At 32.2% G+C, this 10908-nt stretch overlaps 2 protein-coding genes and 1 non-coding gene across 5 annotated transcripts in view; 1 reads left to right on the forward strand and 2 right to left on the reverse strand.

Moving 5' to 3' along the window:
• The first annotated feature begins 283 nt into the window (after positions 1-283).
• On the forward strand, positions 284-4776 carry LOC101511997 (nuclear pore complex protein NUP54). Its single transcript, XM_004502249.4, has 9 exons — positions 284-865; positions 967-1020; positions 1324-1383; positions 1486-1596; positions 3519-3584; positions 3680-3766; positions 4010-4111; positions 4182-4331; positions 4486-4776. The coding sequence occupies exons 1-9, from the start codon at positions 434-436 to the stop codon at positions 4606-4608; spliced, it is 1185 nt and encodes a 394-aa protein (XP_004502306.1). The 5' UTR covers positions 284-433; the 3' UTR covers positions 4609-4776.
• Positions 4777-6230: 1454 nt separating this feature from the next.
• LOC113786845 (U2 spliceosomal RNA) lies at positions 6231-6426 on the reverse strand. Its single transcript, XR_003473153.1, has one exon. It is a non-coding gene; the product is annotated as a U2 spliceosomal RNA (small nuclear RNA).
• Positions 6427-8799: 2373 nt separating this feature from the next.
• LOC101512322 (uncharacterized) overlaps positions 8800-10908 on the reverse strand; it is a 4339-nt gene continuing 2230 nt past the window's right edge. For 2 of the 3 annotated variants that reach the window (XM_004502251.4, XM_012716352.3), the window contains exons 5-6: positions 10043-10133; positions 8800-9116 (exon numbers count right to left, since the gene is read on the reverse strand). In XM_004502251.4, coding sequence (XP_004502308.1) covers positions 10066-10133 — 68 coding nt within the window. In that variant the 3' untranslated portion in view covers positions 8800-9116; positions 10043-10065. Of the gene's footprint in view, positions 9117-9223; positions 9352-10042; positions 10134-10908 lie in introns of all 3 variants that reach the window. The other variant, XR_001144005.3, reaches the window with a different exon arrangement.

The raw sequence follows: 10908 nt of genomic DNA on the forward strand, positions 1-10908 counted from the left end.
GAAAAACTTTAGAAGAAAAGGGTTTTGGTGTATTATTTTTCTTTCATAATACAAAAATATCCTAAATTTGGAGAATTAAAAAATTGCATAGTATAATGATTTTGAAAGACTTTTGATTCTCTTGAAAGACATTTGTACATTTTTTTAATAATATTATTAAAATATAAATTTTAATATAAAAAAAGATACAAATAGAATATCATATAAAATATTAAGTTATTATATTTATGTTTGATTTTGTATCAAATTTTATATTTCAATTAAGTTAAATCTTTTCCGTTACTCACCTTCCCCAAACCCCTCTCTATCTAAACGTGCCTTTCATCAAGCACCTAGTGCGCAGACATTTAAGCGCGCTTTTTGTTTTCAGAACTTGAATCAAACACAATTTTCAATTTCTCATCGTCGCATTTTCCACACGCCGCACGCCACCATGTTCGGAGCTCAACCATCTTCGTCCCCCTTCGGAACCCCATCTTCAACCCCAGCATTCGGTACCCCAACTTTCGGTACTCCATCTTCAACCCCAGCCTTCGGTACTCCATCTTCAACCCCAGCCTTCGGTACTCCATCTTCCACTCCTGCCTTCGGTACCCCTGGTTTCGGAACCCCATCTTCAACCCCTGCATTTGGAGCTTCTTCCACTTCCGCTTTCGGTGGTTCTTCCCTCTTCTCCACGCCATTCTCTTCTCAACAACAACAACAACCGCAAACTCCACTCTTTCAACAACAAGCTTCTACTGGTTTCGGATTTCAGAATTCTTTGGCAACACCACAACCTACTTCATTCCCAAATTCCCAATTGACTACTCAGATGGCTAACGTTGCTCCAGTTCCATTCTCTTTAGCCGATCGTGATATTCAAGTATTTTAATTTTTACTACATTCCTGAAATTGAATTTCATTTTATTTTTATTTTAATTCTGTATTGAATTTTTTTGTTTGTTATCTTTGTTTTTGAACTAGGCAATTGTTGAGGCTTATAAGGAAGATCCTGGAAACCCTAAGTACGCTTTTAAGGTCTTCTTCCCCTCACTGTCTACTTCATTAGGATAAATTCAATTTTGAATTTTTTTGTTTATACCCTTTTGTCTTATTAATGGTGTTATTAATATTATACACTTGGGGTTTGGATTTCATAATTATGCACATTTTTTGTAATTTTAGAAATTTGGAGTTATGGGTGATGGATTTTCTGATATAGGGTTTAAACCCAAGTTTCTACACTAAAGTTACTTTTTCTTATACCTATGTGTCAAATGTTAGAATTGGACTTGTTAGTCTTCATGTTATATCATGTTGGTCTTTGTGTGTGTTGTGCAGCACTTGTTATTCAGTGTAACAGAACCTCAGTTTAAGGCGAAGCCTGCTGGCGTTTCAGATGTAAGTTGTTAGATTTTTCCACTGAACACTGTAATGGGTAGCTTCTTTTTTCTTTTGTCCTGCTGCAACTGGCTAATTGTGGGGAATAGTTTATGTTGCTAGATCATGTGGGCGGAAGCTATGGGGAAGCTTGAAGGTATGGAAAGTGCTGATAGAGAACGCCTTTGGCCACAACTTGTTCAAGGTTTTAAGGATCTTTCCCAACGCCTTAAGGTAAACTTTATCTGCTACTACTATGTTCGGATTGATTGGAAAGGGTGAATAGAAAGGACTTAAATGGAATGACTGAATGACACTAGTTGTGGAGTATGGAGCCACTTATTGTTTCCTTATCTTCCATATTACTCCCAAACATTGGAATTAAAGTTTTCTTCATTCCATTATAAAATTTCCAAATATTGGTATGGTAATTTTGTTCCATTCTATTTCACCTATTGTTAGATATCCAAACAAAACATTGTCATTGTACATTATAGCAATTAATTTGATAGGTTAATTACTAGACTAGTACTAGCATCTTGAATATATGATATTTTGAAAGAAATGGATGTTTAAGTAGCACTGGGCATTTTGGCTCTTTTCTGCAGTTAATGTTTTAGATAAAATAGAGGCAACATGGTGCAACTCAGCTCTCAGGGTTTTGGGATCCACGGAAGTGTCAAATCCATTCTAAATCTATTATAGAATCTTGCAATTTAGCTTTTAAATATTTTACAAATCATAAATGGTTATCAGTTTCAAAATTTAGGTGCATATCATCACTCTGATGTCAACCATTTGAACTTAATTTTATGTGAAAATGTTTTTTCAAAGTTTATGCTGCTCCGTGATTGTGCATGGTTAATACTAAAGCAGATAACTCTTTTGTTGATGACGAAATTTCAGAACAAAACAATGTTTCTCTCAAAAGAAATTGATCATGGGCAGTGATGTGAAGGAAATAGACATGTATGTGTGTCGTGGGAACTGCTAATATACTCCCATTTGTTTTTTAGAGCAAGTATATTAACATCCAATGACAGTGTGTAGCAGACGTTAAAACAAGGCATAACATATTGGTTTTGTTTCAAGTTTGCTGCATATTAAAAGTAGAACAAAATAGGACATAAGTTGAGAGTTGCTGCATTCTAATTTTAATTCTTAATAAAACGGTGTAATTACAGAAAACAGACAGAACACGCTGTTCCGTTTCATTTTGTCTGTATGCAAAAGCTAATTGTCCCTTTTCAAAAGAAACTCAAATTGATGGTTATTTCAGTAATTTTTTTAATTTATTTTTTCGGAAAAACTATAATTTCACATTTTCTATATGCTGTTAATGCAATGCCATTCATTTCCTCATCATTCTGCTATCGTTTCAAGAATTAAACATGCAAAATAAGTAGCAATGTGTATTTTCCTATTAACACAGTAACTGCTTGACATGTTTTTATTTGTAAAACTCCATTTGATAACTGATGCATTGAGAAAGAAGAAATATTGTGCATGTCTAATTTATTCTGCCTATAATCCACGTGAAATTTCTTACTCGTGTATTCGATATGGTTGGCATTTTAAATAATGTTGACTGCTTTGGCATGTGAATTAGGAGCTCCAAGATTTGGTATATCAGTTATTTTCAAATGCATTGAAATTGAAAGAAGCTGCCACAGCAAAAGTTGAGAAAAATAGTACTTGATAAGTGATATTTGATAATTGAAAGAGGCAGGAGTGATAACAGCCTAGATCTAGCAGGAAAGAGAAAGTCATTGACACCCACTAATTTTAGTTGTTTTAGAAAAGACAGAAACATGATAGGGTCCTAATGAAAAGGTGTGGTTACTAATAGTTCTTCTAAACTATGTTTGGGAATAATTTATATTACAGTATAAGTTAAGGTGTGCTAGGAGCTTTTAGAAACATGACTGCTCCAATTGTAGTATTAGATCAATAATCATTTGAATTTATGTAATTCCTTACTGGGTAGAGATATTGAAATGCCAGAATGGCAAAAGACTATGCTTTGATCTGTATCCAACAGTCAGTATTTATTGCAAAAAAAAACAAAAAAACAGAGAATTACCAAATTCTAACATAGAAAATTACAAGTTGTTGAAATCTGACCCTGACCATACATTTTTTGCATTGTTTTGCAGATCCAAGATGAAGTCATTGTCTCTGATGCAGAGAGATTAAGTGTAACCCAAAGCAATGTTAAAATGGTATTACTCTTCTCTTGCTCTCCCAAAACAGATGGCAAACCAGAACCGACTTTTCATGCTGACTTATCTTTTCGATTCTCTGATGATATTTGCAGCTCCAAAGACATTTTCAAGCTGATACTCTTCCTTGGATTCAAAGACTAAAACAGAAAGAACAGATTCTTCAGCAACGTCTTTTAAGAGTAGGGGCAACTGTTGTTTGTTTGAGATAAAGCTCTCACATTTCTTGTTTTGTCTAGTTCTACCATCATCTTCCATTCTCTCTCCAATTTGCCCCTGCTAGCATTTCATTTTATTATTAGTTTATTGGTCGAAATTCTGAAAGTTATATCGATGAATTGTAACACCAAGCGGGTTTGATCTGTAGCACTGGATTTTTGTTTTTATTCATACATTTCTTATGTCTTCTCGTGTTGTGATTGAAGGTGATGAGAATAGTGGAGGCGTTGGAGGGCAAAGGCTGCCGAATTCCCTTAACAAAGGGAGAAGCTGAACTTGCCGAAAAATTAGCCACAGTAACAAGACAGGTAGAATTTTTGAATCCTCTGCCTCATACTTTGTTGCTTGGATGAAACTCACATGAAAATGTCTTTTCAGCTGAAAGGGTCTGGAGCAGAATTATCTAGAAGGGTACAAAGTCTACTCAGCGTGTCTCGCGTCAAGGCTAATAGCAATGGATTTGGAAGCTCCGTTTATCTTCCGGGCTCAACCAAAATTCATGAACAGAGTCTGGCTGACCTGCAGGAGGTAAGTTGGTACCAACCTGAGATCAGATGTGTGTTGCTTAAAGTCTTCGTTTGCTCGTTTGTTGTATTTTATAATTAATCATTTGTTTGCGATAATGTATGTAGTAAATCCGAGGAACTCAATGTAATATTGATGCTTTACTCTGTGAGAACAGGTTTTACAACAGCAGATGGATGCCATAGCAAGACTTGGCAGTGTTCTGAAGCGAGATGTACGGAATACAGAGATTATGATGGCTGAAGAAACAGGAACAACGGAAAATGGAAATTTAATGTAAACTTGGTTAAGAAAATTTGTAGTCTTATTGCTTCATATTTGCATTTGATTTATAATTTTTTATGTATCTTGATTTGGTAATATAGTAAGCACAATAGTTTCTAGTAACACTTTTGGCATAATCCGCGGAGTAGTTTAACTTAATCTATTTGTGCTGTTTCTGTGGCTATTTGAAACTTCCTATGTTCTGAAGGGTTAAACTAGGTTACCAAAGGATAGTTTGTCATAGAGGATTTTTGGAGGAAAAGTAACGGAATGGGAGGACAATAAATATTTTATAATTTTAAAGTTTTTGACATCAAATGATTATCATAAACTATAAACTATGTGTGTTCGGATGGTCTAATGAAAATTTTAGAAAAATTAAAATTTCAGGCAACTAAATATTTTAATTGATTTTTTTAAATTTCAAAAATTGAGGTAAAAATAAAAATTATATGAGTCAATTGAAATGTTGTATAAGTTGAAGAACTATTTTGTATTTTATAGTAACTAATTTGCAAAATCTGAAAAAAAAAAAAAAAAAAAGTGACCAATTTGCAAGAAAATAAAAAATATAAAAATTAATATATAAATTTTGAAACATATAACATCAAAATTGTAAAGTTGTAAAAATTATAGAAACTATTTCATGATTTATATATGATAAAGTAAATAGAGAAATTGAAATTTGTAAGTATTTGGTATTTGAAATTTTCTAAATTTAGTTGACAAAATGTTAAAAAAATTTCAAACTTATTATTCAAAACAAACTAATTTGTTTGAAGCATTTAAATTCCTCTAAACAATTACATTCTCTAAAAAATTTCATGTCACTTTATAAAGTTCGGTTCTTTGTTTTGTAATTATATTATTTTTAGTTTAAAAATATAGAATTTGTATTCTCTTAACTTTTCCCTTAAAACCTTTTATACAAACTCACTTTGATTGACAGGTCATTTTTAGTGCCAACAATATAATAAGATTTGCTGTTACAGAATATTATTTGGAAGACTTAGATTACTAATTATGTTACTTTTTTATTTATTTAGAAGAGATAAAAAAATTTATTATAATTAATTCATCGAAGTCCTACATAGAACAAAACGTTCAATCTAATAATATTAGTACTTGTTAATTGCACTAACAACATGCTACTTTGTTAACGATGCAATTTTGGTTTAGTTTTAATTGTTAATCCTTTTGGCAACACCATAAAATGCTTCTTGGACAGAACGTTTCAACGTTTAACATTTACGCTTGCATTTGTTTAAGTTTTCCATCGAAAAAATAATCATTTGAGTGAAAATTGTCATTAGTATACAAGAGCTATTAATTCAAAACTAAATCGGCATTGCAGTGTTAATTTCCGTAGTGTTTTAATAATTTTCAACGACACCATCAATTTAAGGAAATAGATAATTCTTTGTTTAGATTCAAAAGCAGCATTATCGATTTGTGTAAATAGTGAAGCTCTTATAAAAATAGCTTAAAACATTATAAATACGGACAAACAGAGAGTAATTTCATTTTTATAACAAGTTAAATGTAGTTATGGTGCAAAGTTAAACACTGTCAAGATAATTGTAGTTTCTACCCATCCTATTTTTAAGTATACATCATCAAAAAATTAGACTTAATTTGGTGGGGTGTACCAAACCCATACTGTAGTGCAACGTATGAGCAACACTTGAAAGGCCCAATAGCAAGCTATTGAAATGGCCCTTCCCCCTCAATAAATTAATTTAATATCATGTGGCCCATTGGACCACATATCAGATATTAAACTGATAAGAACAGATACTACACTTGATCTTAGCCAAAAGGCCGAGAAAGGTATGCTTTAATATGTTTGCTGGTCTCTGTTTTTATATCTAACACTTGTTCTCTTTCTCGCCCGGGTCCGCGATGTGGGGCTTAAAGCATTGCTGTAATACAAACATTGGGTATTCCTTCGTACAGTAGATGGAAGACTCTATACACTCTCTTCCTTTCATTTTGAACTTCAACTTACAGGGAAAATCAGCATGGTCAACTAATGAGAGCTGAACTACTCCGAAATGGGTCATTTTCATTTCGTTTTCCCTTTAAAGTATGCAGCTTTAACAAGGAAGATTGTTGAACCCACTTGCAAGTTTCCAGAAGAAACTAGTGTTCACTTTTTACCTTTATTTTTATGTCATAGTTTTTCTTTTATTTCCTCTCAATTTGATTATCTTTGTGCAGTTTATATTTTTAAACATGGATCATATTTTTTTCACAAGGAGTCTAAGACCACCCCTAATATATCTTTACCAGTTCCCTTGTTCCTCCTATGGAAAATGATTATTGTTACATAAGAAAATTGATAAGAAACACAAGAATCATATCTGGTTGTATTTAACTAATTTCAAATAATAATCACCAACTACCATTCATCATCCTTATGTATGGTTAGCCAAATTTAATTGGTCAAAAATCTTACTTTCATATATTCTTCTCTTTCTTTCAATAATTTTCATACTATATAGCATTTCTCCGAAATCACGATAATATATGCTACCGGCCTACGACACAGTGATATATGCTTTGGAAGGTAAAAGATTCATCTCTACTTCGATTTGTACCCACTATTAATCTTCTTTAAAACAAAATTGATAGCAATATTTTAATTACCGTTAATATATCTTAGAGAAAATTATATTGACCTCCCATGAAGTTTCACAAAACAGCATAAATACTTTCTATTTTTTTAAGAACATTCACCTCCATGATGTTTGTTAAATATTGTTATATCATTTACCTTTGAAGTTCTAAGATCCATACCCAAGTTTTTTGCATTTTCTCCATAAATTCATTTTTTTTTTATCATTTGCTTTTGGAGTTCTTCTAACTGTTTTGCCTCTAGCACATATGTAACCTTTCAACAGTTTCCTTGATCACTTTATTAACTAGTTTTTTTTTTCTTCTTGTTAGCTTTTGTATCTTTGCAGCTTCTATCACATTTTTGTTAGGTGTGTAAGTTTACAACGTTTATGAAAAATTTACATCTTACTTTGTATAATTTGACGGTAATTTTGAATAAAATAATTCTATTGTCTTTTAAGTAGGTGTGACTGTCAATGTTTGTGCAATTTTTTTAACACCACTAATAGCGTTGCCATCATGTGCTTGTTATCACTGCAACTTGGTGTAAAATTCATTGCTCATACAGAAATCAATTTTAGATTGAACATCTATTAATTTGAAATACTAAAAAACAAAAAAGGAGAAATAAAAGGGATATGATTGGGAATTTAGTGGGTGGAAGAAAGAAATGGAAATAATCGAGTTAATCAAGAATAGATGTAGTTTAAAAAATGGAGAATGTTGGAATTTATTGTCAGTGGATTAAACCATTTGTGTTTTTCAATTTTTACGGATATATTATGTTATTCTAGAAGAGAGGTGTTTATCATATTGAAAATTAAAAAGATGGAGGTTTGTATTTGAAAAAAAAAGTTAGAGGAATTGTGTGTGACATTTTAACAAATATCAAGGGAGGTAAGTATTAACTTCATTTTTGCCATGTGGCATGTGCTCAAATATACTTTTTTTCGATAAATTAAGATTTCATAAAAATTGTCCAATATAGCATCAACTTAGACACACTCTACTCATATTTTATAAATGTTTGCAAATTGCAAATGACTTATACTATCAAGGGCTAGATTACCTACCAAACAAATAGAGTATAAATGTTCTCAAAACACAATTCAACGCTAAAAAACACTAGTATATCAATGCTAATCACATCTCATCTCAGTATTCTTTCAAAATAAAATCATTTATTCATTCATTCATGTGCATTTCTTTCACAATTGATTTTGAAAGAATCCTCTCTTATTACTTTATTTTTCATTTCATCTTCTTCCTGACAGAGAATCCTCAACCATGTTGAAGGTTTTCATTTTCATTTTCTTTTTCTCATTCATATCTATTTAATTTTCATATGAATCCTATTATGTTGGACTTGATTGCATTTCCCCCTCTCTCCCATGAGATACTCTGAAAAAAATTATTCTCTTTTCCTTCAGTTTTGCCTTCCACGTTTGGTTTGTGTGCAGTGTACCAAAATACTCTTATTTACTCTTACAAATTTCCATGTTTATATATATATAATCTACTTCCAATATCTTGGGGTATAGTTAGAAGAAAAATGTTATAATACCTAGAGTTTCAAAAACACTCAATATTTTGAAATAAAATACTTAAACTACCAAAATTTTGGAATGAAGAAAACAGCTATTTGAGTTCCTTCGTACAAAGTATACTGGAGGGATGAACAGAAAAAAATTCAACCTAACGAAAGGGCAAGCAAATTCTACAAATACAATTTCAGTGTCTGAATAAGATTAAGTTACAAAGTGAAAAAATGGTTAGCCGGATTCGAGCTGCTATACAGAAAAAGAGCCAAACAGTGGAGTTTCAGGTGCTCCAACAAACTCTCATATTGTAGATCTGCAGACCATGTAGCATACAAAACTGAAGTAGAGCCTAGAATAGATGCCCCTGCAAATATCAAATTTCTAAATTATTTATGTAGACTATTACCATGTGAAACTTTATAGCAGAAGGAAGGCTAATTACGGGTGGGGATGTAAAAATGTTACACTTACTTTCCAAGTTTCCATCCGTAAATTAGCTTATTCTACTTATGGCCTTTCCCTTCGCTACAAATCAACCCCAACAAGGTCCCCAACACCCCCTTCCCAGGATAAATGCTACCATGATCAACAATGCTGAACTGATTAAAAATGTAGAGCATTTTAAGGGATGGAGGAAGAGAAAACCAGGACACGAATTTATCTAAAGGAAGACTATAAGTCTACAATATAGAAGGGCATTCTTGGAAAGCTATCCACTTCCTTGGAGGAAGTATTAAAAGGAAATTGAAGCTAATGTTAAGCTTCCCATAAGCATCAAATCAACATCCATTCAGGGCTTCCTTTGTGCCAATCACACTATAATGCTTTGACCAAAAAATGCTTTCACATAGTTGATTCAATTTCACTTAACCAATTGAATTTAATTTATATACACTTCCAGTATAAAGTTTTTAAACTGTCAATCAATCACAACCAATGAATCATTAGTAAGATTTGACTTTTTCCAAAACTACTTCTAAAAATGCACATGATTGGTCATGATGTGCCGACTATGTAAAACTTTTTACACTGTCGGTGTATGAAAATTAAACTCTAACCAATATATTGTTTAATTTCATTGAACAAATTGCATTTGTCAATAAGTTACCATATCACAGTTACAATTTAGAAACCGTTCAACTTCGGAACATTTGTGCAGAAGAATTCATGTATATAAACCACTTAACCAACGGATCTGTTTTGCAAGGTATTACACCCATACATGGTTTAGAAGGGTTTTTTATATATCTTCATTGTAAAAATTACTAATTAAGGAAAGAGACAACTTACTATTGAGTAGATGGAAATAAAGCTTAGAAGAAGATTATTGAAACACCCATCATGAAACAACCCATGCCTACCCACGGACTTAAACGTTCACCTGTGCAAGTAACCATACAAGCTTGGTCAAGAACTGAAGATAATATCTGACAGGTTCCACACCTCATGAAACATATTTTTGTTCTCACTTACTTTGAAGCATTTTCTTTTAGTGTTAAGTAATAAAAGAAAAAGTATCAAACAACGACAATCTGTTCCACAACGAATCCCAACATGCTGATACAACACTTAGAGATAGTGAAATTTAAGAGCTACAAGGCAAAGCTAGAAAACTAGTAACTCACGTCACAAACAACCTTATGGATGCTGCCATAATGTAGCATTTTAAGGGTCACAGGGATATAGAACATACTAATATAACATTTCAGATTAACTAAAAGGATTTATAAAAGTTACACAAACGATTGAAGCATACCTATAGAAAAGGTTGAGATTGAAAGTAATAAAAACGTGATTTAGTATATAAAAAAAATTAAGATATGACCATAATCCAATCTTTCCTGTTTGCATCCACCATAATATATTCCAAGTTTTTCCATTGCCAACAGGGTGTAGGTCATAAACACAAGTATATAAATAAGTATTGTTGTTTGACCTAAATTAGCTCAAAAAACCATAATCAGAAGTCATTAAGGAGTCAATCTGTTAGACCTCTTATTACTATTTTATTATGTTATTAGGCTGCAATATTATATAATTAGGCAGCAGTTATGTATTAGACAGTTATTGAATAAATAGGGAAGTTGAAGGAAAAGACAGTAGGCATTTATTTTGGGACTCAATCTTGATTGGGAGAGACCAAGACTCTCGATTTT

Source organism: Cicer arietinum, chromosome 5 (assembly GCF_000331145.2).
Source record: "Cicer arietinum cultivar CDC Frontier isolate Library 1 chromosome 5, Cicar.CDCFrontier_v2.0, whole genome shotgun sequence".
Lineage (NCBI taxonomy): Eukaryota > Viridiplantae > Streptophyta > Magnoliopsida > Fabales > Fabaceae > Cicer > Cicer arietinum.